The sequence below is a fragment of the Ambystoma mexicanum genome, chromosome 11 (genome assembly GCF_040938575.1).
Source record: "Ambystoma mexicanum isolate Mex_15411 chromosome 11, UKY_AmexF1_1, whole genome shotgun sequence".
Classification (NCBI taxonomy): domain Eukaryota; kingdom Metazoa; phylum Chordata; class Amphibia; order Caudata; family Ambystomatidae; genus Ambystoma; species Ambystoma mexicanum.
In genome coordinates, this window is record NC_090934.1 from 407,309,587 (window position 1) to 407,336,505 (window position 26,919).

The window sequence follows — 26,919 nt, forward strand, 5'->3', positions numbered from 1 at the left end:
AAATTTGGATCTCTCGTATACACTGATTTCTTTAAGGGACAGGTCGGCAGCGATTCTTGAGGAGATTGGAATGTCTATAGAAAGCCTGATCCCCAATCCTTTGTCTGTAAAACGTGCCCTATTTGATCTTGACTGGTGCCAAACGGTTGATAGATTTCACTCCTACCCCTCGGTCTATCATTTGAATCATGAACATAGAGCGAGAGGCTCGCCCACCAAGGTTATCGTACAATTTCCAGATAGACTGTACAGAGGCATCATACTGAGGGCTAGATGGAATATCTTGCCCACCAGAGATATTCTTGTTAGAAGAATGATGATTCCTGCAGATCAAGGTAGATGCAGGTTCTGCTTGACAAATGAGGAGTCTTTAAAGCATTTAGTTATGGATTGCGTGCCATTGCATCCGCTTGGGGTCAAACACCTGGAGCCCCTCAACGTTAATTCCATTACATATGATGAAGAGAGGGCATGGAAACATGTCTGTGTATTCAATCCATTCATGAGGGCTTACCCTTATCTGGGTTTATTAAAAGCCTAACTCTGTGAACTTTGAGCAAACAATTTTTCTCTCTGTGTTCTATACCATATACTCAAAATTACATAGTGTTAGCTGGATGGTTCCAGATATAAGATTTGATTTTTTGACTGTGTAAAGTTTGGTCATATGGATTATCGTATTGATTGCTTTTTTCTCTTTCTTTTCTGTACTTTTGTTTTATTTATTGATGGTATTAATGGAACAGTTGATTTGCAATCTGGAGTTTACTTTGTGAATTCTAAAACATTTTATGTGTCTTGATGTTTAATGAAGGTTTGAATAAACCAAACACAAATAAAAAAATAAAAAGCTGCTGTGCTAGTGGCTCTTTTGGTGTTAGTTCAAATGTGTTTCTGAGATGTTCCTCCACTCTTGACAGCTTTCTGAGAAAGACCTCAGCATGTTGGAGGAAAGAATTAAACGTGCAGCCAAGAAGCTGGGACCTGCAGCTGTACCTGCAAGGCAAGTAGAGGAGAAGCCACAACGGGCACAGAGCGCCAACACAAGCATGCTTAGAAAGGGACCAGCTGAAGACATGTCTTCAAAACTCAAGTAAGTCTTCTGTACCTGTGTACTATCAGCCATATTATGTTCGGGTGTTTTCCATCATGGGACATTACTGTTTAGTATCCCTGTTTTAGAGACACCTCAAGCATTGACGTTCTTAGCTTGCTCTCTACCTTTTGGATCCTACAGAATAGTTTTCAACAGTGTGATTTCTCTAACAGCAGGTTTTTTTTTTATCACTTCTGTACTTTGCTTTTATATGGCTAACCTAGTTGAAGTCCTGTCATAATGGTTTGATGACTTTGTTGGCAGTCTTCTTCCCATGCAATGTAGATGTTAAGATAACATTCCTAATTTCGGGGGTTGTGAGGCCACTTCTTAGGGCCCTTCAACTAGTTTTATTAATTTTTTAACCACCGACTTCTTCTGAAGCCCCACTGTCTTTGCACCCCTTTTTATCTTAAGGTATTGGGCCGCCCCTAAGGCGCACAATTCTGCCCATCAGACACTGCATGTTTCCCCTAGTTGCTCTAGGGTGATTTATACAACCCTACATTTGTGTTGGTTGTTAAGCTGGTGTTAGCTGGTCTTTAGTTCTGGCTTCACCACAAGAGCAATCCATTTCACCACATTGGTAGCCTTATGTACTTTTTTTGGTAGCCATTGGGCCACCAATAGTTTTTTTTTTCTTCAGTTTATTTTTATTATATCCTGGTCTTGGCCATTTAACATTCTCATGATTCCCTGTTTGGCTGGGAATTATCTGTAAAGCAGTTTCACTTTAGCCTGAAAACAGTATTTCTCCTCTAAACCAATGTTAGGGTGAATTCTCATCTATGGCTAATTTCCCTCACCTAGTTAGTCCCCCAGCAGCTTTGCTGGACTTCTGGAGTTTATTTTTTTCCACTTGGTAAGAGAGAGCTTTTCCCCCACTCTTACCTGTGTTTTGCTATGTGTTTCTATCTGTTTTTGTGATTGTGGACTCTGAAGCACACCACTTCAGCAGCCCCCTTCTTTTTGTGCCACACAACACTTTCAGTGCCGTGTCACAGGGTTGTCTTTAAGACTTTCCTCGACTCAATTTCTGAGGCGACTACTGTCCCCCCAGAAAAGGGTAAAGTTACCATTAACTTTGCTTAGTCATTCTACCACAGATCCAGTGCAACCCATCTTCCATGGAGTACTGGAAAGGGTTAACTCATATCCCTTTTTATCTGTACCTCCTAGAGCATTGTTTTGCTCTTTTAACATTTAGACTTGGCTGGTGGCAGTGGTATTTACCCTAACCTTTCTACTGTGATTATATTAGATAAACGTGGTACTGTTCTTGGCTATTATTAGTCTAGAACATAAACACGCTTGACCAAATCGTCTTGGCTCCGGTTGGGTTTATTCACCTTTTTCTTTTTGTTAGTCCTTTTTGTGTCTTACTTTGCGTGGCAAACTAGATTTGCCTCCTTTGTTCACTGTCTTTTGGCGGCTTTCTGTTCAGAAGCCCTCCACCACGCGCCTGAGTGTCTAGGTGGGCTGAATGTGAGGGAGGGGTGTAGTCACCCCCTGCACAGGGTATCCTAGGAAACCCAAGTCGCACTTTGTCATGATTGGCCAGGGTAGTTGTCCGGGCTGGACAACCCCCCTGCTGGGTGATTGACAGCCAGGCTGTGTGAATGTTTTTTGTTTTGTTGCATAAAAGGCAGGTCTCTTGGGCTAGAAGTCAGTGAGTCACCACTGGAACTGAAAGGACCGAAGAGCAGCGTAGAGAACGACGGCTGCTGCAACTACGCCGTTCTGGTGAAGCCCTGCTGCAGTCCTGAGCTATCTTCCCTTCAACGTCTTAGAGAAGATCCCGTCCGGAGTCGTCTTCCCTTGAGCTTGGTGGGGATAACCAGCTCATCTTCTACAGCCAGATGATCCTCTTCCTTGGTCGAAATCGCTGCACACTACTGTAGTGGTCCGGATAGCCACCTATAGAGCCTCTCCTGTTTTTAAGGAGCGCACCTTTTATTCCTTGTCGCGGCTGCCGGCTTCATACCTGTGTGGTGCAGACCCCCTCCAGACGTTCTCCTTCACAACAAAGCTCCAGGAATCGTGGGTCTGCGGAAACCAACAGGAACAACTGCCAGGGCACCAGGTGCACCACTGGAACAAGGTACTTCTGTTGAGGAAACTGGGTGAATCCCTTTTTCTTCATTTCCAAGGCTTGCCCTTGTCTTCCCTCCTTATAACTTTTGCTTCCGAACATTGACAATATCGAAGTACTTTTGGCTACGTTGAATGGTGAACTGTTGGACCGTGTGATCTTCGGCAACTGGCCCCGGTGTCTTTCGACGCTGGCTCCGGCCCTTTGACTTTTGAACTCCTGTCGTTGAGTGTTTCTTGATTCTGCCTGCCTAACCAAAATATTGCCTGTGATTTTTGTCTCCAACTCCCTCTGGGTATCAAGTGCTAAGTGTGTTTTTGTCCCGGTAGCATTTCATGTCACGGATACGCGTTTGTTTAGTAGACCGAACTGTCAAAAAGTGATATCTATCGTATTCGCGGTAACGTGTTTTGTTCGTAACACCGGTTCATTCAAACACAGGGTACTTACCTTGAGACTTATTGTACAAAGTGAATTGGTTAGTTGTGGTATATTTAACGTGTGTTTTTTATTTGAGTTTAATAGAAGTGTTGTGTTTATAAAGAATGGTTGAAAAAATAAATGTACTTATATTTTTTACCTGAAACCTTGAGTCGGTGTTTGCTTGAGTCACAGTAATTGTGGTCCCTTTGTGTAATCTCTGCTACTGCTCATATACGCTTAAGATAAGCCTGGCTGCTCCGCTACTGCTACCACTTTAACATAGTAGTACAGGCTTCTACCACCTGTAGTCTTAATTGTGTGTAGTGGTCCCTAAGGGCACTGCACAGGATTCTGCCTAACAACCAATCACTGTCATACTGCCCCCATCCAATGACAGTAGTCTCCCCGAGCACCTCCCCTGGTGGCCACACATCTCATCTTGCTCTTCAAGTTGTTTCATGTTTTTTCAGATATATTTGTGGTCTTTGCTCAGATAGTTCCTCTGTCGATCGACTTCCGGCAGTGGGGATCCGCTGTCGGCGAAGCTGTTCATCGCCAGTTCTTTCTTCGTTGAAGGCCCAGGCTTGGGCCTACTTTGCGTCTTTCATGATGTCCGAAGAGGAGTCTCTTCAAGATATGAGCGAAATGTGGTTATATTGCCTGCATCCAGACCACAATGAGGAAGGACACAAGATTGCCGTTCGTTGAGGAATATGAAAAAGGACTGTTACAGCAATGTAGCAGTGTGGCTCAAGTGAGGAAGTCCTGTGACACGGTCATGCCTCATCCAGGACCAACCCGAACCCATGAGCATGCTCCCTCAGAGAAGAGGTTGAGGTCCTTTGAGTGCGCTCCTTCACGATGGGTTCAAATGAAGGCTAAGCACCACGCTACCAAGCTTTTAGACCCATAGTGAAGGAGTGCCCTCAAAGGACCTCAACCTCTTCGTCAACGGAGCTTGCTCATGGGTTCCGGCTGGTCCTGGATGAGGCTCTGGGACCCGTGTCGGGAAGGACACGTTCTCAGTCTAGGGGGAGCCTGCAGGTTAGGGTTGCTCTTTACAAGAGGAAATCTTTGAACTCCTCGAAGCTTGAGTGTTGTCCTCGGACAAGGCTGCAAAGGGGAAGTCCTCAGGTGGCTCCTCTCACCCCCCTTCAACACCATCGTCAACCAAGACCCCTTTGTCATCCAGGACTTCTACCCAGTCCACTACCCAGTCGACGAAAACAGTCATCCGCTTGTCGACGATCCCTTCAACTAACATCACTACTTCGTTGAAAGGGGGCCTACAGCATCTACGGTGCTCTCTATGGTAAAGACAGCAGCAACCCCATGGGTGTCCTTGCCTCCACAGCTACTGCAACGACTCCGACATCGGCCGAAGCTCCTGTGAAGGTAGTAGCCCATCGTTGCTCTACTCCAGAAAGATTTGCTTAAGACCAAGTAGCTGCTTCCGCTTACAGAACCCCTACCCAGGCTGGGAAGGATGTCCCTGACTATGCCAAGGGATTCTACGAAGGGGTCTGTGCACATCTATACTAGTTATGACCACGACCACTTACCTGAGGACTACTACTCGGTACACACAAGGGGCCAATGGATAGTGTCCATGGCTCTCTGTGGGGCGAACCAGATCTGCCGTCTAGCCCAAGGGGCCATTTCAGCCAGGAGCTGTTGCTGGCTATGTCCCTTACTCCTCAACCAGCGCCCAGGGACTTGTCGTTGGACGTCCTTATGTTAGGCAGAATCCCGTGCAGTTTCCCTTAGGGAGCACTACAGAAGATGAAGACTACAGGTATTTGCAATAAATCCCCTTTGGTATCAGTCCGTACCACAAAGCTTTAGTTGGTAGCTGTGGCTAAGCAGCCAGACTTATCTCAAGAGGGAGATGAGCTGTATTCAGGGTTTACACAATAGGACTACAATACTGTGGTACAAGGAAACACTGACCAAAGCTTTGCATCAAAAAGTATATATGTATTTATTTTACACACTCTTAAGTTCACACATATCACTATCCTTAAAGCAAGTTAAAACAGTCAGAAAAAGTATACACAACTCCCTATTTAAATTGTAGACCAGTTTGAGCAAGAGTGAAAACTGAGCAAAACGGCACAGTGTAAACCAAGCAGAAAGGGCACTCTAACAAGAACAAGTTATACCGGTTTAGACTTCTAAACACATCAGCAACACTTCCCAATTGGATTGTGAACAAGTTAAGCATGGCAGTACTTTAGCATTAACCGTACTTTGGTGAAAACCGAGCAAAAAGGCACTTCAGCAATATATAAAGGGGAAAGAAAGGTGGTTGTAAGTTTTAGGTGCACCAACACATTTCTTGATGAGACACAATCTAGAGAAGGCAGTTGTAACGGATTTAGCCAGAGTCAAGAGGCCTATGCCAGAGTCATTGGTACAAGGCAAAGTGCCTAGGTTCAAAAGGTTCTAGTAGCTGCAGTCAAGTCTTCGTTAAACGATTGAAAAGGCGGTTGCAGGACGTAGAAAGATAATGTTAGACGAAAAGGTGGCCAGCCCAGAAGGTAAGTAAAGGATTTAAAACACCTTTAGCGATACCCAACGAAACGGGAGGCCTGGCGGAACAATGTACTTTGAAAGTGGAAGAGGCTCCTGCAGTGGCGGTAGTTCCTGCAGTTCAGGAGAGCCAGCAGAGGAAGAGAGGCTCTCATCGTGGAGGAAGTTTCGAGTTACTGCACTGCCCAGGGATGAAACCACCCGCGGTGCTGCCAAAACGGAATAAAAGGTACGCTTCTTTAAATCGCGGTCGTGGTGGACAGGTGCCTGGCTATCCGGTCTCCTAGTGCTTGGCACTGACGATTCGACCAAGGCCGGTCCTGGAAGGCGATTGACGAACTGGCTGACCCCACCAGCTCAAGGGAAGAAGACTCTTGCCGGTGAAGATCTTCTCGAGTCGTTGGAGAAAAGTGGTGAGGATCTGCAGCAGGGCTTCACCGATGGTTGCCGTTGCAGATGTCTTTGGCGACTCTCCTCTTCGGCTTCTTAGTTCCAATGGCAACGTCTTGTCTTCCAGTCCTCAGGACCCTGCTTTTATGCAGAAAGACCCCCATTCATACAGACTAGCTGTCACTCACACAGTGGGGTGGCTATCCCGGCGGGATAATCCCCCAGCCTATCAGGGCAAAGTGCGACTTGGGTTGCCTAGGTAATCCTGTCCAGGGTGCCTATTCCCCCTCCCACACATCTTGTCTACCTCAGACTGTGCTGAAGCCTGCCAAAAGGATGAACAAAGGATCCCTGACCTGGGTTAGGATTTCAGAGAAAGACACGAGAAAGAAATATTAAATTTCTGGCAATAAAAATCTACCAGAGTAAAGTTAATATTAAAATAAACCGGCGGTATGTTGGAGGCTGTCGGTAAAAGTGGTAGCCTCGAACATTGGGAAAATCCCATAGGAAAATATTTGCGGTTGAATATTTACGGTAGTAACTACTGCCACCAGTCAGTAACTTTGGAGAGGGGGACTGTATGGTACCCCCTCAAACGAACACCAGGGAAAAACTATTAACCCTTCCCAGTACTTTCATAGTAAGATGGGTTGTGCTGGTTTTGTTCACAACTATTGACTAGTAAAGTCAATGGTAACTTTACATGCCCTGGGAGACAGTCAGTCACGGGGTATGGAGTCTGTTTGGGGGTCGCTACAACACCCCTGGGTTACTGCACTGAGGATGCTGTCTAACACGCATGTAAAAAGATGCCTATGAGGGTGAGGAAAACCCCATAAGCACAAAAATAGGCTGAAACATGCATCAAAATACAGCTAAGAGTGGGAAAAAATAGTCTCACTCTTAGAAGGAGTAAAAAAACAAACCCCTGAAATCCAGCAAAGCTGCTGGTGGACTCTGTAGGTAAGGGAAATTAGCCTTAGAGAATTCTCCCAAACACCTTACAATCTTCCACACCTTGGTGTCGGAGATGCAACAAAGGCTGCCTGCTACTCCTGTGCCTGTCCTGACCAAGGCCAAAGTGTAAGTGAAAGGACCCATCAGGACCGAGACGTCAAACGACGCCACCACCATCGCTGCATTGTCCTTTGACACCTGTGGTGGAGGTGCCCCTGCGCATCCACACCAGTACAGATACTACTGCGACTCATACCGATGAGTGGGATGATTATAGTCCGGCAGTCGAGGTGGCGCTGATGCCAGAGCCTCGCCACCGGATGAGGTTGGTTCTTTTCACACTATGGGCTCGAGGGCTTCCGCCCTCTTCAATTTGGTGCCAGAGACGATTGAGGAGGACTTCCTCTTCCAACCCAGGGAGTCCAAATGGGAGACGTTCACTTCGATTCCTCTGCTGGATGATAATAGGAGGCAGGCAGGTTTGGCCCCACTCCACCCAAGAGAGACTGGCTGGAGAAAAAGTACAGGGTCCTGGACTCGGCCCCCAGGTGCTTGAGATGGCAGCCTTCTTTGGATTCCGTGGTGTCTGCCATCACCAGGAAGCACTCAACTAACTCCTCATTGGCCATGGTTCCTTGAGACCAGGAGACGAAGAAGCTTGATGTAGTGGGAAAGTGCTTCATTTATACCGCAGCCTCCACCATCAAGGCTGCTAATGGCGTGCTACGACAGGGAGCTGTGGTATAAGCTTGGGCACATTTTTGAATTTGGAATTCCTGCCAGACGATAAGAAGGTTGAGGCCCTGGCTCTGTTCCAGGATGGAACCTCAGATAACGCTATCACAGTGGCGCTGGACAACGTGGATTCCATTTTCTGCCAGTTTGCAACAGGGTTGCCCTCCAAACACCAAGTCAGGATTTCACTTACGAACTGTATTTCTCCTTTAAACCAATCACTGTCCTCTGGGTCATACTGCCCCAACCAATGACAGTCCTCTCCTAAGCCCCTCCTCTGGCATCCAGCTTTAGATTGTAACCACACATTTCAGTGTTGGGAGTCCTGGAGTTTGCTCTCTGAGCTATTTGTACCTTTTTTTTGTGGTTTTTGACGGAAAAAGTTCTTTTTGTTTTTAAGGAGCCCGTTTGCTCTCTTCTCCATCAGCCGACAGAAGGGATCCGTTGTCTGTGAATTTCAGCGCCCCTCAAGAGCGAAGATTCTAGAATGCTATCGGGCCTACTTCGAGCCCTCCGGCCATGACATGGGGAAGGTCCTTCTTCAAGCCCTGCACCAAATGCAGACTATGGAACGTGTTTGTGGACGACAAGCACCTGCAATGCCTCTACTGCCTGCACCCGGAGCACAATGGAGTTGCAGTGCGAAATTTGGCTCGGGTTCTCCAAGAAGATGAGGCACCGGCACAGTAGACGGCTGGCGTGGCTCAACGCCAAGGCCTCTGACCCGTGCGGCATGCAGAGTCATGCCTCACCCAGGACCGGCCGGTCCGAGGAGCGGTTTTCTAAGTCCTGTAAGGGCGCCTCATTCGTGGGGGCCCAAGATAAGGCCAAGAACCGCAAGTCTGAGTCCACGGGGGCCGCAGCGGATGCGGGTCCCTAAGTGGATAGGGCACGATCAACATCACCATCCGCCTCCATTGACAGTCGGGAATCGAGCTCCTTGAAAAGAAAGTAATTTACCCCGCTGAACCTTGTGCGAAAACCAAGCAGCCAGAGGGGGAGAAGAAAGCAAAACATCCCAAGCAGGCCCAAGCGGCGCTGGCCTCTGAGTTGGAGACTGATGCAAGCAGCTATGGGCGCCGACCGGGCGAAGGTAGCCCCCGCAGCTCAGGTGGTGTCCCTACCCCCAAGGCGCATCTCAGCCGCAGTGACTTTGGCAAAGCTGGCACGCCAGAAGTGGGGAAACCAGCTCAGCCCCCGGTTCAAGACCCTGACGGGGAAAGTGGGGGAGGTTGTGAGGAGGCCCCGGAAAGCCCTCCCAGGCTGTGGCCCAAGCCATGGAGGTCTCTTCCACGGACGAAAAAGACCAGGAGTCCTTGCACATGGTCCACGAGGACGTGGAAGTGGATGACGGCACAGGGCCTAGTTTTCCGCCTGCTCAGCTGAGGGACATTTCCTTGGATATTCTGTCGACCCAGCACACCGTGTTGTCCGAGATCCAGTTGAGTATGCCCCTGGCACCAGGTCCCCGATCAGCCTCCGGCAAAGAGGAAGACACCCCAATTTGAACCTCCGCCACCACGTTGGGTGCCTTCTCCCCACGCTGACCCAGACATTTGTATGGGGACGGATACGGCCACGACGACTGATTTTGATGCAGCGGGCAGCGAATCCCCACCTTTTGGATGCCCCAAATAGGGTTTCTCCACCAGATGAAGTGGGATTGTTCCAATCCATGATCTCTAGAGTCTGAGTTGTTCCAGTTGGTGCCCAAGAAATCGAAGAAGGGTTTCTAGTACCCGAGGCGTGAGACCAATAGAAAGACGGTCATGGCGTTTCTCCTTCAGGGTGACGTTTGGAAAGAGGGCCTGGCCCTCGTGAAGAACCCATGCATGGTTCCAGCCAAGCTGGATAGGCTGGAAAAGAAGTATTGGGTACCGAACTCCGCACCCAAGTGCCTGAGGTCTCAACCATCACTGCATTTGGTGTTACCGGCGGCCGTGCGAAAACGGTCGCCCAACCTGTCCCCCGTCGTGTTCAGTCCCTCAAGACAGAGGGCAAGAGCATGGACACCATGGGAAGGAAGGTGATTTACACGGCAGCGTCCACTTTCAAGGCGGCCAACGCGCTGGTGATCCTGGCAAGGTGCGACAGGGAGCTGTGGTACAAGCTGGGATCTATCTTGGAGGTCCTCCCTGAAGATAAGATTGAGGCAATCGCTCTCTTCCAAGAAGGGGAAATGGCATCTGATCACACCATCACAGTGGCATTGGACATTGCAGACACAGGGTTCAGACAAATTGGGACCGGTGTCTGCCTTCGTCGCCAACTCTGGATGAAGGCTATGAAATGCCACCAGGAGGTCCAAACGAAGGTGCTGGACATGCTTTGTGATAGAGAAAACCTATCTGGGAAGGTTGTAGACCAGTCCCTCCAGGCCATCAAGGTGGATTGCAGAGGCCGTTCCCTGGCCTACGGTAGTGGACAGCACCGTCGCCCGCAGGGCAGGACCCCGGCACCAAAGCAAGCCTGAACCGACCGGGATGTCAGGCCCCCATCCGTCCCCCCCACCCCCCTGGTGGGAGGCCAGCTGACTAGGTTTGTCAGCGAGTGGAGAAGGATCACCACCAACAGATCGGTGCTGGACGCTCTCGCCCAAGGACATAACCTGGAGTTTTAACACAGGTATCCGTGGATCCTGCTGGTTGCCGGTCAGGAGCAGCACATCCCTCAGCTCCTGGAAGAGGTACAGGTCGTGCTGCGAAAAGGGGCAATAGAGCTAGTTCCCCAGCGTCTTCGGAGCTCCTGAGTCTATTCCAGATACTTTCTGGTCAGAAAGAAGGCAGGGGGTTGGGGCCCATTCTAGACCTACGTCGTCTGAACAAATACCTCAGGTCCCATAAATTCAAGATGGTCACATTGCAACATATGCTCGGCCAACTGGAAAGAGGAGACTTCTTGACATCGCTGAACCTGGAGGACGTCTACTGCCACATCACCATTCACAAGAAACATTGAAAATGGATATGCTTTGTGGTGCAGGGACAGCATTACCAGTTCAAGGCCCTACCTTTTCAGCTTGAAGTCGGCCCCCAGAGTGTTCACAAATTGCCTGGCACCAGTGGCGGCTCATCTACGTCTGCAGGGCATACACGTATACCCATACATGGATGACAGGTTTGTTTGCGCACTCTCGTGGGAGCTAGCCGAGGGACAGTCGACCGTCCGGGTACTAACGAATCTGGGATTCTATAAACTATCCGAAGCCCTGCTTAACGCCATCACAGAACACGCTGTTCCTAGGCGCCAGACTCAATACAGTGTCTTGCCTGGCATTGGCCCATAGAGGACAGTATAGCAGCCATTCTGGGGAAGGTGCAGTGGCTGTCGTCGACTAAGATGGCCACAGTGCAGGCTATTGTTAGGCAGAATCCTGTGCAGTGCCCTTAGGGACCACTAGACAAGATTAAGACTACAGGTGGTAGTACAATTTCACCTTTGGTACAAGCCTGTACTACACAGTTATAGTGGTAGCAGTAGCGGGGCAGCCAGACTTATCTCAAGAGCAAATGAGCAGTAGTAGAGATTACACCAAGTGCTAGAATTACTGTGACGACTCAAGCAAACACTGACTCAAGGTTTTTGGTTAAAAAGTAAAAGTTCATTTATTTTTAGACCATCTGTTCACAAAAAAAGTCACTTCTATTAAATTAAAACCACACTTCAAAATACACTACACACAACCAATTCCCCTAGTGCAGAACAATTCAAGGTAAGTACCTTTTGGATTTGACAGACCAGTGTTGTGAAACAAAGACGTTACCAGGGGTTATCACGCGATCACTTTTTGACAGTAATGACAGTTTGGTCTTACGAAAGAGAAGCGTACCCGCGAACAGAAATGTTACCGTAGTCAAACACACTTGGCACATGAATTAACGCAAGAGATTTGGGGATAAAAATCATAGGCAATTCTTTTGTCAAGGCAGATGGAATCAGCAGACACTTTCTAAAATGTAGATAAGTCAATAGGCCTGTCAATGGGACATGGGTCCTGTTGTCGAGGATCACAAGATTAGAACACTTCACGATTCGAGATTGCCAGGAGTACTTAGATATTGTCAAAATGGAAGCAAACGTTATAAGAGGGAAGGACGATAAGGACAAGCCTTTGGTGGGGAGAAAAGGGTTCACCCTAGTTCCTCGAATTTGGACAAAGTACCTTATTCGTATGAAGAAGAGCTGGTGCCACAGCAGTTTTTCCTGATAGTTCCTGCAGACTCACGGTTCATGAAGCTTCAGTCATGGGAGCAAGAAGGACGATGTCTGGAGCGATGTGCACTACCCATGGGTGAAGCCAACAGCAGCAAAAGCAACAGTGAATAAAAGGTGCGCTCCTTTAAAACAGGAGAGGCTCTTCAGATGGCTATCCGGATCACTACAGCTGTGTGCAGCGATTTTGACCAAGAAGAGGATCGTCTGCCTGTGGAAGGTGAGCTGGTTGATCCCACCAGGCTCAAGGGAAGAAGACTCCGGACTGTATCTTCTCTTGTTGTTGAAGGGTAGATGGCTCAGGACTGCAGCAGGGCTTCAACGGGACTCAGGAGTTGCAGCAGCCGTCTTCTCGGCTTCTCTTCGGTTCTTTGCAGTTCCAGTGGCGACTCTGACCTCCAGCTCAAGAGTCCTGCCTTTTATGCCAAAATCCCCCATTCACACAGCTTGGCTGTTAATCACTCAGCAGGGGGGGTTGTCCGGCACGGACAACCACCTCGGACTATCAAGACAAAGTGCGTCTTGGGTCTCCAAGGATACCCTGTGCAGGGGTTGACTACACCCCGCCCTCACATTCAGCCCACCTATACACCCAGACACCAAAGGTCAGCGAACAAAGGAGGCAAACCTGGTTTGCCGCGCAAAGTTAAACACAAGATGGACTTTAACAAAAAGAAATGGCGATAAAACCCAGCCAGAGCCAGAAAAAAAAGTATTTGGTCAGGCGGGTTTAAGTTCGACGATAATATAATTGCCTAAAACAGTACCACATTTATATAGTATAATCGCGGTAGAAAAGTTAGGGTAGATGCCACTGCCACCAGCCAAGTCTTCGTGTTAAGAGGACAAAATAAAGCTTAGAGAGGTACAGACAAAAAGGGATAGGAACTAACCCTTTCCAATACTCCATGTAAGATGGGGGTGTACTGGGTTTTGTAGTTTTAAATGACTACATAAAGTAAATGGAAACTTTACCTGTTTCTGGGGCACAGTAGTCGGCCCCAGAAAAATGGAGTCGGAGGGAAGTCTCAGACAACCCTGTGTCACTACACAGAAGGTGCTGTGTAACACACAAAAAAGTGGGGCTCATGGAGTAGCTCCATAGTCCAAGATCACACAAACAGTAGAAATACACATGGCAAAACACATGTAAAAGTGGGAAAAAGGACTCACACTCTTACCAGGTGGAAAAAATAAACCCCTGAAATCCAGCAAAGTTGCTGAGGGACTCACTAGGTGAAGGAAATTAGCCATAAAGGAGAATTCTCCCTAACAGTTTCTCTTGTGGAAGCGGGCTTTCCTGGTGGCCATCACCTCTGCCATTAGAGTAGATGAGATCCAGGCCCTATCCTGCAAACAACCATACCTGACTTTCCACGATTCAAGGGTAGTAATGCAGACGCACCCCTTTCTTATGCTGAAGGTTTCGTCAGAATTCCACCTCCACAAACATTTGGTGTTGCCTGTTTTTTCCCCCGAAGCCTTCGTCACCGTGTGAAAGGGCCTTGCACTCGCTGGATGTTGCTTGTGCCCTCAAGTTCTACGTGACACGCACAATGAGTTTTCGGGAGACTTCACAACTGTTTTTGAACTTTAGTCCTGTGAACCATGGGGAGGCCTTGTCCAAGGCTTCCTTCTCAAGGTGGTTCTACAGATGCATAATGCAGAGTCATCTGTTGGCTAACCGACCGCTGCCTGGCTGTCGGAGAGCCCACTCCACCGGAGCAATCGCTGCAACAACGGCCTTCCTGTCTGGTGTGCCCCTTCTGGACATCTGCAGGGCTGCTACGTGGAAGTCCGTGCACACCTTCATGAAGTTATACTGCGTTGACCGGCATTCCAGGTAGGAGTACAGAGTCAGCCAGGCAGTGCTACGCAACCTGTTTGCTTGAGGCGAGTCTGTTCCAGAAGTTAATTGCTTCTTTTCAGCCTTGCCACCTCCTGTGGTTGTGCTTCTTTTCAGCCTTGCCACCTCCCGTGGTTGTGTAATGTTATACTGCTATTTATTCGTTATTCATGAGCATGTGAACCCCATGCTACAGAGGGAACGCGTTACTTACCTGTAACTATTGTTCGAATGGATTGTATCTTCCAACGTATTCCACATCTTTGACATGTAATGTCCACAGCTGTGCACTTCGGAAACTTTTTCAGCAGAGGGTGTCCTGCGTCCATGACGTCGGGTCGATGTCCCTCGAAGGCCTCCGTCGAGGGCGACGTCACCGGATGTTATAAATGGGACGCACGGCGCCTGCAGACTCATTTCCATTTTTTCCATGAACGTGTTGCTTTGTGAAACTCGGCGCACCTCGTGTGTTATCGTTGAGATGTCTTTTTCTTCAACCCCTCTGACGTCCTCGGTGTGGCTTCAAGACCTGCTGGAACTGCAAGTCGAAAATGTCGCTCACTGACCCGCATCGCATTTGTTTGTGGTGCCTGGGTGAGTCGCACGACACCGACGACTGCTCGGAAGTGCCAATCGCTGACTGCCAAGGCCTTCCGGGAGCGGAAGGGGAGGCTCCAGGTAGGTAGGGGCTCTAAGCCTGTTAAGTCCCGAAAATCCAAATTGTCCAAGGGGATTTCCACCGACGACTCGAGGGGCGACTCTCTGCGTCGGAAGGAGTCCCGGGGATCTCGGTCCCGGAGTAGTCCTTCAATTCTTCTTCCTCGTCCCGGCACTCTGGAAAGCGTTGTCACCGGTCGCCTTCCCCGTCGTCCTCGGAGGATGGTGCCTCGAGGAAGGTTGCATGCCGATGAAGTCCTCGACTCCAGAGGAATTGGCTGCATTTAAAGAGCAAATGTTAGCGATTTTTCAATCGCAGGGCACGGGTCCGGTCGTGCCTTCTACCAAAGCGGGCCAGGGTCAGTCTCGTACTGTGGCTCGCACGCCTTCAGGCTCGGGTCTGTGATGGGCCTTTGAGGTCCCGTACGGACAATGATTGGATAAGTCACCAGAGACGTGCTTCTAGGTCTCGATCCTCGTCCCCAGCGAGACCGCAGCAACCTACTGAGGGCTCGAGGCCGGCGGCGACTCGGTCGGTGCCGTGTCTGTCCGACTCAGACGTCGACACTTTGCCGTCGTATCAGCCCTCAGCACCTACATCAACACCAAAGCCTTCGTTGCTCACAACGTCGAGGTTGTCGAAACTCTCGGTGTCGAAGCCTTTGGGATTTTTTCTCAATTTGTCTTTCCCTCTGGCTGACGTATATGAAGAGGAGAAAAGGTCTGAGTTTGAGGACCCTGTTGAACTTGATGAAGCTCCACTGTTTTCTGGAGACAGTCAGTTGGAGTAGTTGAGGCAAGACCCTCCATGATGCCAGTGCGTTGAGACACTTAGCCCGGAAACAGAATTTGGTAGGCCTGAGCCTGGGGCTCATGCGGAGTCTTCGTACCGGAGGCTCGTGGCGAGGGTCTCTCTAGTACCTGGGCTTGTCCAGTTCTCCTGAAGAATTTGTGCAGGAGGATCTAACGGACATCGTAGATCAAGGTCCATCCTCTGACCCAGTTTTACCATTTCATCTCCCCTTGCAGAAAAAGGTGGCAGCTGCTTGGCAGTCCCCGGAATCTTTTCCGGCCGTTAATAAATCTTGGACTAAAATACCGCCCTTACGTTTGCGACCCCAGCTATTTATCTACTCGCCCCACTCCCGAGAGTTTGGTGGTTCAGGCGGCTACGGCCACCTCGAGGCTGGCGGCGTACCCTACCATCCCTCCGGATAGGGACAACAAGCGATTTGACGGTTGGGCCCAGAAGGTATTTTCTGCTGGGAGCATGGCCTTGAAATCTGCCAACTCTACGTGTGCCTTGGCAAGGTTTTCACACACTCTGTGGAACTGTTTCTTTCTCCAGCATGGGGTCTGGCATGGATTCACATGCTCATGAATATTCCCCGTCGTCAGGCTGCGAATCCTCGGTAAAGAAAAAATCAGTATCAGTTTCGTTTCTGATCGGTCTTTCTTAGTAGTAACCAATCGCTGATCTCTAGGTCATACTGCCCACAGCCAATGACTGTCCTCTCCCTAAGCCCCTCCCCTGGCAGCCATCCTCAGATTTTTACCACACGTTCAAGTGTTGGGAGACCTCGTGCTTTAGCTCTCGAGCTTGCTGAGTTTTTCGCGCTTTTTTTCAAAGATTTGCTCATTTTTTGGTTAAACAGAGCCTCAAGTTCCACTTTTTCTCCATCCGATCAACGGGGACCCTTTCGGATTTTCTACGCCCCTCAAGGGTGAAGTTTTCGTCGAGTTGGGCTTCTTGGAGGAGTCCAGAAGTTTCTGAGGCCTATCCGGACATGGCCCAGGAGAAAGGAAGCTCGACGCCCGGAAAGCTGTTTGTTAGGCAGAAACCTGCGCAGTTCCCTTAGGGACCACTGCAAAATGTTTGACTACAGGAGTAAGCAGTAAACCCAATTGGTAGCAGTCTGCACCACCCAGATTTACATGGTAGCTGTGGGTGAGCAGTCAGACTTCTCTAAAGAAGAGTTAGGCAGTATGTAGAGTATACACAATAGGGCTAAAAATACAGTAGCACAAGCAAACACTGACCAGGGCTTTGGTATAAAAGTATATAATTATTTATTTAAAAACACATTTGTAAAAATACACTGGCACTAATATGTCAAGCAAGTTCAAACACCGTCACTAGAAGTATATACACCTCCCTAGTTAATTATTCGACAAGTCTAGGTTAAGACACCACTTTAGCAAAACAGCAGTGAGCGTGTAACCATAGATGGCACTCCAATAATTTTTTTAAAAGGGAGAGAAAAGGCAGAATAGGAAAAACACACAGTACCAACACTTTTAAGAAACCACAGCAAGTCAATAAAGGCAGGGTCTACTGGAGAGCAGAAAGTTCATAGGCCAGGCCCAGGCCCACTCTTGGAGAGAGCAAGGCGGAATGTGCCCAAGATCACACAGTGAAAATGCACTCCCTCTTTGCAGAAAAGTCAAAAAAAGGTTGGATCAAGTTAGAAAGGTAATGTTAACAGGTCCAAGGTCACCCCAGGATAGAGAGTCAAGGATTTACGGGACACCTTGGACAGTCTGTTGCAAGGGAGACCAGGCGGGACACAGTACCTGAAATGGTGAGAAAGCTCCAGCGGGGGCAGTTGTTCCTGGCAGCGGGTGCAAGTCGGAGCTTCGTCCAGGGGTAGAGGGGATCTCGACGTGGAGGAAAGCTGGAGGTCGTTTCACTGCCAGGGAAGAAACCAGCCGCTGAGTTTCCCAGTTAAAAGGTACGCCCCTTTTATTTGCGGTAGTGGTGAAGCGTGGCTATCCGGCCACCGGGGTGCTTGGCACGGGCGATTCGACCACGAGACGATCCAGGAAGGCAGAAAAGGCGAACTGGTTGATCCCACCAGCTCAAGGGGAAGAAGACTCTCCTGGAAGAAGATCTCCTCTGTCGTCGGGGAAAGTGGTGAGTTTCGTACAGCAGGGCTCCACCGGTGGTGTCGTCTTAGATGGCTCAGCTTCTCCTCTCTTCCGATTCTTTAGGTCCTGTGGCGACTTCTGCAGTTCCAGTCCCCAAAGCCCTGCTTTTATGCAGAAAAACCCCATTCATCAGCCTAGCTGTCACTCAAACATGCTAAATGGTGAGCCGGGCGGCTCACCACTGGGCCAATCACACAAGAGTACGACTTGAGTTGCCAAGGCAACTCAGTCCAGGGTGCCTAATCCCCCCCCCCCACACATCCTGTTGACCCCAGACAGAGTGGCACCATTTGGAGGGCTTCTGTGGAGAAGCCCGCCAAAAAGTGGCACAAAGGGCTCGACTTGGGTTATAGTTTGAGGTGAACACAAATGCCATTTTAAAACCGAGTCCTGACAAAAAGACCCAACCGGGGAATAAATATTAAATAACCCAGCGGTATCTTTAACTTTGCACCAAAAAGTGGTGCGTTTAAAATGAATGGGAAAATCCCATAGGAAATATTCCGGTGGAATATTTAGCGTGGTATCCACTGCCACCAGCCAGAAACTCGACAAAGGGGGACTGGACAGTGCCCCCTTGAAAAACAGACCCAGGGGCAATCGAATTACCCCTACCAGTACTTCCACAATATGATGGTTTGTACTGGTTCTGTTCACAATTTGATACTAGTAAAGCCAATAGTGACTTTACATGCCCTGGGAGACAGTAGTCAGTCCCAGGGTATGGTGTCTGTTTGGGGGGTCACTATGACACCCCTGTGTTACTGCACTGAGGGTGCTGTGTAACACACATACCAAAAACACATGAGGCCCTATGGAGTAAAAGACCCCATAGCCCATAAAGCACATTACATAGTCAAAGGACATTCTCAAATCATGGCTAAGAGTGGGAGAAAGAGTCTCACTCTTAGCAGGAGAAAAAAATAAACCCCAAAAATCCAGCAAAGCTGCTGGAGGACTCACTAGGTTTGGGAAATTAGCCTTAACAGAGAATTCTCCCTAACACTGTTCAGGGTTTGTCCTGGATGCCTAACCCGGAAGGAGACTGCGCACCACTGCACTTTCCATGCATTATGCTGCTAATTGATCTGAAAGAATATAAGGGGAGCTAACCCGTTTATTGTGGAGGACTAATTCCAAATGTAATAGGGGCACTAGAAGAATTCAAGACTAATAGCCCTGATTTGAAAAAGGTCTCGGGGAGACCGAAACACGTGTCATCATTCAAAGGACACTTCAAAATAAAGAAACCTTTTCGATAATTGGGCGCAGCCTTCTTCTGGGTTATTCATACTTTTACTTAAGTTCAAGGGGGTTTTTTCTTGGCTAAACCCACAATCCGGTGCGACGCGACCATTTGCATTAAACTAGTCACGTTTGAAAAACACCTAATCTCAACAAAGCTGATGTCGCCATGTTGGACCAAACCGCTGCAGCCAAGAGTTTCTGAGAAAACAGCTACAGAATGTGTTCAAGGAGGACGAGCATGCAAAATGCCTCTACTGCCTTCATGAGGACAAAACGCACATGGAGAAGGACTGTGCGTTTTGCGGGAACATGTCGGAGAGGACCATGAAGGATCGACATCTTCGCCTCCCCAACTGGCTGGAAGGGAAGAGCCCGTCCGGTGAAAAGAAGAAGTCAGAACGGTCTTCTAAGTCCTGTGAGGGCGCCCCGGCGACGGGGGCCCAACAGAAGGCAAAGCACAGCGAGTCTGCGGGCACCAGGAGCGCCGAACGGTCGGGCTCCTCGGCTGCCAGGCAGGGCACTTCCTCTCTGGTGCCATCCACCACGAGCCAACGCTCTGGCTCGGGGAAGGGGAAAGCCGAGAACCCGGCAAAGCTTCTGGAGAGGCCCCGGTCAGGCTCGAAGGATCCAGTCGAGGCGGTGACCCTCCCCCCAAGGTGAAGGCCACAGGCCCACAGAAGGTGGTGAAGGCCTTGATTCACCCGGCTAAGGCCTATATCGAGGAACTTGTGGCGGCCCTGACACAGCCTGTGTAGGCTACATCAGTGAAGGCATCCTCGGTACCCAGAGGGTCCCTGCCACCGCGGAGGGAATCCTCTTTCAGGCCCATCGAGAAGAACCCCGTGAAGACCCTGGCGGAAAAAGAGGGGGGGGGGCGGTGGCCATCGTGGATACGGACAGGAGCTAGTTGAAGTCTTGGAGGGCCTCGACGGGGGCGTTGAGGCCCGGTCCCAGGGGAAGGATCCTGACGAAGAGGACGACGAGAGCGACGGCGGTGCTGGTGAGGTTCCAAGTCAACCGTCTCTTCCGGAGCCTCAGGACAACTCGGTGGCCATTTTTTTGGCAATACAATCTTTATGTATGGAGATAAGGACGAGATTGCCCCTACCACCGACTAACGAGCTGGAGCCAGGCCCGACGGAGGAGCCGGAACCAGGCCCATCAGGAAGTCCCCCAAGCAAGAGGACACAGGCCCATCCAGCCCCGCCTTTTCAGCCCTCTTGGCCTGCTCAACTGCTGCCGCGGTCCCCCATCCCTGGGGATGACTAGGGAACGGACACGGCCACGACGGGCACGGATGATGACGACGACGGGACGGATCTCCCATCGCCCCCGACTCGGGCCTCCCCGCCCGACGAGATTCGGTCCTTCCACGCTATGATTGTCAGGGCATCCAAGCTTTTCCAGCTCTGCCCCGAAGAGAAGGGGGGGGTTCCTTTACCAACGGCGTGAGGCCACGAGGAAGACAGTCCTCGCCGTGCCTCTGCTGGATGACATCTGGGACGAGGGACTCGCCCTTCTCAAGAACCTGTCTACGACGCCTAAGAGGGATCGGTACAAGAAGTAGTACCGGGTCCCCGACGCGGCCCCCCTGTGCCTTGGGGCGCAACCGACCCCTGACTCGGTCGTCTTAGCGGCAGCCAAGAAGAAAGTGCGGGTGGGCGGGGGCCCATCGGCCTCAACGTCAACTTCCCGGCCGGACGGCGAAGGAAAGAAGCTGGATGCGATGGGACGACGAGTTCTCGTCGGCGGCAACAACGATTAAGGCGCCCAAAGCCCTTGTGATCGTGGCCCGCTACGACAGGGAATTGTGGTACAAGATCGCCCCCCCCCCCCCCCCCCCCGTTGGACTTCCTACCGGACGACAAGAGGGCAGAGGCCCTGGAGATCTTGCAGGAAGGTGAGGTGGCGTCGGAACACGCCATAACAGTGGCAACGGATATTGCTGACACCGGTTTCCACCAGCTAGGCAACAGCGTTTGCCTTAGACAGCGAGGGTGGCTCAAGGCGACGGATTTCCGCCAGTACAAACCAAGGTGTTGGACATGCCCTTCGACGGGAACAACCTGTTGGGAAAACAGTGGATGAGTCCCTCCAAGCCATCAAGGCGGACACGGAGACGGCTCAGGCCCTAGGAGTTCTCCAGCAACGACGGCCGTCCTTTCGGAACTCCGGAGGCAAGCAAGGTGCCTCCAAGGGATTTGGCGGTGGCTCTCCTACGTACCGCCAGGCGGCCCGCTCCTAGTCGCAAGAAGCCTATAGGGGACGAGGCAAGTCGGGTGCATCCCGCCGTCGTCGCCAGGAAGGCCAAGGCTGTTGGGGAAAATTCTCTGTATAGGTGAATTTCCCAAACCTAGTGAGTCCCCCAGCAGCTTGGCTGGATTTTTGTGGGTTTATTATTTTCTCCTGCTAAGAGTGAGACTCATTTTCTCCCAATCTTAGACATGATTTGAGAGGTCCTTTGCTTTGTAATGTGTTTTATGGGCTATGGGGTCTTTTACTCCATAGGGTTTCATGTGTTTTTGGGTAAGTGGGTTACACAGCACCCTCAGTGCAGTAACCCAGGGGTGTCATAGTGACCCCCAAACATAGACTCCATACCCTGGGACTGACTACTGTCTCCCAGGGCATGTAAAGTCACCATTGACTTTACTAGTCCAAAATTGTGAACAGAACCAGTACACACCATATTGTGGAAGTACTGGTAGGGGCAATTAGATTGCCCCTGCGTCTGTTTTTTTCGAGGGGGCACTGTGCAGTCCCCCCTCGTCGAGTTTCTGGCTGGTGGCAGTGGTTACCACGCGAAATATTCCACCAGAATATTTCCTATGGGATTTTCCCATTCATTTTAAACGCACCACTTTTTTTGGTGCAATGTTAAAGATACTGTTGGGTTATTTATTTAATATTTATTCCCCGGTTGGGTCTTTTTGCCAGGAGTCGGTTTTAAAATGGCGTTTGTGTTCGCCTCTAACTCCAACCCAAGTCGAGCCCTTTGTTCCACTTTTGGCGAGCTTCTGCACAGAAGCCTCCAAAAGTGGTGCCACTCTGTCTGGGTCTACAGGATGTGTGGGATTAGGCACCCTGGACTGAGTTGCCTCAGCAACTCAAGTCGCACTCTTGTGTGATTGGCCCACTTAGCATGTTTGAGTGACAGCTAGGACTGATGAATGGGGGTTTTCTGCATAAAAGCAGGGCTTTGGGGACTGGAACTTCAGAAATTGCCACAGGACCAAAGAATCCGAAGAAGGAGAAGCTGAGCCGACCTGCAATGACGACACCACCGGTGGAGCCCTGCTGAACCGCCTCACCACTTCCCGATGACAGAGAAGATCTTCATCCCGGGGAGTCTTCTTCCTTTGAACTGGTGGGGATAACCAGTTTGCCCTCTTTTTCGCCTTCCTGGATCGTCTCGTGGTCGAATTGCCTGTGCCAAGCACCCCAGCGGCCGGATAGCCATGCTTCACTACTACCGCGAATAAAAGGGTAGTACCTTTTAACCGGAAACTCTGCGGCTAGTTTCTTCCCTGGCAGGGAAACGACCTCCAGTTTTCCTCCACGTCGAGATCCTCTCTTCCCCTGGACGAAGCACCGACTTGCACCCGCTGCCAGGAACAACTGCCCCCGCTGGAGCTTTCTCACCATTTCAGGTACTGTGTTCCGCCTGGTCTCCCTTGCAACAGACTGTTCAAGGTGTTTTGAACTTGCTTGCCATATTAGTGTTAGTGTATTTTTACAAGTGTGTTGTTAAATAAATAATTATATACTTTTATACCAAAGCTCTGGTCAGTGTTTGCTTGTGCTACTGTATTTTGGTACCTAATGTGTATACTCTATATACTGCCTAACTCTCACTGCTCAGCCATAGCTACCAGGTAAATCTGGGTGGTACAGACTGCTACCAATTGGGCTTACTGCCAACACCTGTAGTCTTAAGCCTTTTGCAGTGGTCCCGAAGGGAACTGCACAGGTTTCTGCCTAACAAAGGCGGCAAGGTGTCCTCCAAGCAAGACAGAACCGACCGTGGTGTCGGGCCCCTACCGAAGCACCCGGGTGGGAGGCCGGCTGGCGAAGCTCGTCAGCGTGTGGGAGTCCATCTCCAACGACCGCTGGGTGCTGGACACCCTGCCCCAGGGGCACGTTCTTGAGTTTCTAAAAAAAAGTGCCCCGCATTCCTCCCGTGGCCAGGAAGGAAAACCACATCCCTCAACTACTACTGGAGGTAAGGGCGATGCTCAAGAAAGTTGCCATTGAGCTCGTCCCGAAGAGGCTCCGGGGCTCCAGAGTATACTCAAGGTACTTTTTCCTGAAAAAGAAGACGGGAGGATGGCGGCCCATCCTGGACCTGCGACGACTGAACAAGTACATCAAGACACAGAAGTTCCGGATGGTCACCCTCCAGCACGTGCTGGGACAGCTGGAGGAGGGCGATTTCCTGTCGTCGTTGGATTTCGAGGATGCATATTTCTACATCCCCATTCTAAAAGGACACCGAAAGTTCCTCAGGTTCGTGGTCCGAGGACTGCACTACCAGTTCAAGGCCCTCCCGTTCGGATTGAAGTCGGCACCCAGGGTTTTCACCAAGTGCCTCGCACCAGTGGCGGCGCGGCTGCACCTGCAGGGGATCCACGTTGTTAGGCAGAAACCAGTGCAGTTCCCTTAGGGACCACTGCAAAAGATTTAAGACTACAGATGTTTGGCAGTTAACCCACTTGGTAGCAGTCTGTACCACACAGATTCACTTGGTAGCTGTGGCTGAGCAGTCCGACTTCCCTCAAGAAGAGTTGGGCAGTATACAGAGTATTCACAATAGGTCAAGAGCACACAATAGAACAAGTAAACACTGACCGGAGCTTTGGTGTAAAAGTATATAAATATTTATTTAAAGAGACACTTGTAAATTATACTAGGATAAAGAGAAAAGTAAATTCAGCACACAGTCACTATTTTATATACATATATATTTCTGAGGCTTGTGGAATCTGCTTAGATCACATGCTGTGCATAGGCCGACATCTAGTGGGCGTGCCAGTAATATTCCTAGTGTGACGTCCACTGTACCCAAGATCCCTCACGCGTCTAGGATCCTCAGATTGTTTTTTTCCGCCATACTGGTCGGAAGCATTTTGCAGAGCCCCCTGGTCTTAGCCATACTTTTGCTAAAATATTGATTTATTGACATCCTTCGCCATCCCTACGTCAAACTTCGACACTCTACGCCGGCTGGAGAAGAAATCGACAGTCTGCTGCTGCACGACGGATTTGGGCCTCGGAAGGCCTCTGGCCTCGGCCCTGCAAGTAGGGAGAGTGGGGGGTTGGACATACTCTACACTCTTGGTATATAGGTACACCTTATACATTTCCTACACTTAACAGCCCCCTGCCTCAAGGTGCGTATGGAGGGTACCCCTTTTCAATTCTGCCCCAAGTGCAATCGCAAATACCCTTGTGTTGACGGGCACGCCACGTGCAATCTCTGCTTGCCGAGGGACCACCCCGAAGCAAACTGCAGAGCGTGTAGTAGGTTTAAACCTAAGACACTTAAGGACCGTTCGACGAAGCGTTGGGCCCACCACGCCAGGCAGGCGGCCATGGCAGCAGAGGGTGCCTTCAGCGATGGCAGCGACGCCGTGCTTTCGGACAGCGAGGGCATTACGGCGTTGAAAGACAGCCGAGCGCAGGTCCCCGACCTCGGAAGGTCGTCCGACAGGGCGGCTATGGGGAAGACCCCCGGCGACACAGGCGCTTCACATACCACCCACACTAAACACACGAAGTCCAACCGAGACTCGACGACGTCGAGTGCTCGGAAAGAAGCACAAACAGAACGTTCCGAATCGGTGTCCTCTGGGCGTTCGAGATCGCCGCATGACTCCAGGCAATCATCCACTCTTGCCAAGAGTGCCTCGCTCCCTAGGCTAACGGAAGTTCGATCGTCGGAAGACTAAGACGACTTCCACCCCCAGGCCGCACTCCATGAGTCGGAGCCCGCAGACAAGATCAGCACAGCCCCACGTTCGAAGGACAGGGACTCTACCCCCGATCCTCGACGCCAGGCGTCGAAAACCTCCGGAGCCACAAAGGGACAGGGAAAACACTTTTCCACTCACGGGGAGGGGGCAAAACAGCAGAAGAAGCAGCCTCTGCACTCTTCCACACCTGTAAAACACTCCTCTCCTCCTAAACAGACAGACAAGACCAGGTCTGCTGATATTTCAAAGAGCAAATCTACTCGAGATAAATCTCCAAAACTTTCTGAGAGTCCTTCCCAGTTCCAAAAAATGGTCCAGTGATGACATAGATAGGGTCATGTCAAGGATGTCTTCCTTGGCACATTTTTACGATAAAAATCCAGACCACTTCCTTTCTTATGATCCACAAGGGGCTACACCCTCAGGCTCTAATGATCCTATCCCCCCCGAGTAAGAATCCCCGGTTTGAGACACTGATGAGTTCTACAGACCCCTTCGAGGTACAACCATACTCACGGCCATACTCGCTGTATCATGGAGAGATTTCCTTTGGTGAGGACCAAGATTTGGGCATGGTAGAAGAGCAAACCGAGACGGGCTACTATGGGGACGATGAGGACCAGGAAGAGGAAGACCCTGAAACTTACAGAGTAGATTCCCCGGTAGAGAAGGAAGCCCCGGTTACCGACTCCCCTGTCGATAACCAACCCCTCCTGAACGAGGTTCTCGCACGTGCAGCAGAACACTTCCATATTGACACCCACGGTGTCCAGGAGGAGAGGGACTTCGCAGAAGAGTTAGTGGGAGAAAGGAGGCTTGTTGCCCAGACCATCCCTATCCTCAAGTCTATTCAGCGGAGAATAGACCTGTCCCTGGTGAACCCAAACCTCACCAGAGCAGTCAATCCCAGAGTTGAAAAACTTTTCAGGGCACCCCAGTCTGACCCTCTCTATATAAGAGGACATCTGAAACCAGACTCCCTAGTTGTCACTAACACTCGTAAGAGGGCTGGAACTCCCTTGTCATCGTCCGAAGCTCCTCCAGACAAGGAGAGCAAAAAACTATATGGTTTCGGCAGGAAAGTAGCCTCAACGTCCGCCTATCAGACAAGGATTGCAAACTCCACCACCCTGTTGGCCAGCTACAACTGCCATCAGTGGGAAGAAGTTGCGGCGCTCATAGCCTCTGCTCCGGAACCCTTAAAAGGCCAGTTAGCTCGGATTTCTGCAGAGGGTAGAGCATTGTCTGGTTGCATTTTAAAAGCAACCTTTGACGCTGCGGACAACGCAGGCAGATTGATAGCAGAAGGTACTGTTATCAAGAGACATGCGTGGTTACAGCAGTCTGGTTTTAAGGCAGAAACCCAGGCATCATTATTGGACAAACCGGTGGAAGCCGATCTGTTGTTTGGTAAGGCGGTCGAGGACGCACTGAAGAATGCCAAAGACGAATACGAGACACTCAAGTCCCTTGGCCAGTTAACCAATAAACCCCCTAACCAGAGAGGGAATAGTAATTTTCGTCGCCCACGCGGCCAAAATTCCCAGAGAGGATCCAACTATTCCCAGGGACAGGGTACACAGTGGAACAGCCAACAGTCTACCCAGGGTTACGGCAGGGGTAATAGGAGAGGGCGTGGTAAAGGCAGAGGCAGACCCAGCAAAGGAGGCGGCACGCCTCCACCAAAGCAGTGACGCTCAGTTCAGGGTCCCTTCTCACGCAACCCCAGTAGGGGGACGCATTTCCAACTTCACCCAGGCTTGGGAAGGTATCACATCAGACAGATGGGTGCTGTCAACAGTATCTTCAGGGTACTATATAGAACTAC

At 50.3% G+C, this 26,919-nt stretch overlaps 1 protein-coding gene across 3 annotated transcripts in view; it reads left to right on the forward strand.

Annotated features, from left to right (window-relative positions):
* The window catches only part of CKAP5 (cytoskeleton associated protein 5), a 1,593,334-nt gene that overhangs the window by 1,135,496 nt on the left and 430,919 nt on the right, over positions 1–26,919 (forward strand). For all 3 annotated transcript variants that reach the window (XM_069623197.1, XM_069623199.1, XM_069623198.1), the window contains exon 33: positions 921–1,093. In XM_069623197.1, the coding sequence (XP_069479298.1) occupies positions 921–1,093 (173 nt within the window). The remainder of the gene's footprint in view (positions 1–920; positions 1,094–26,919) is intronic.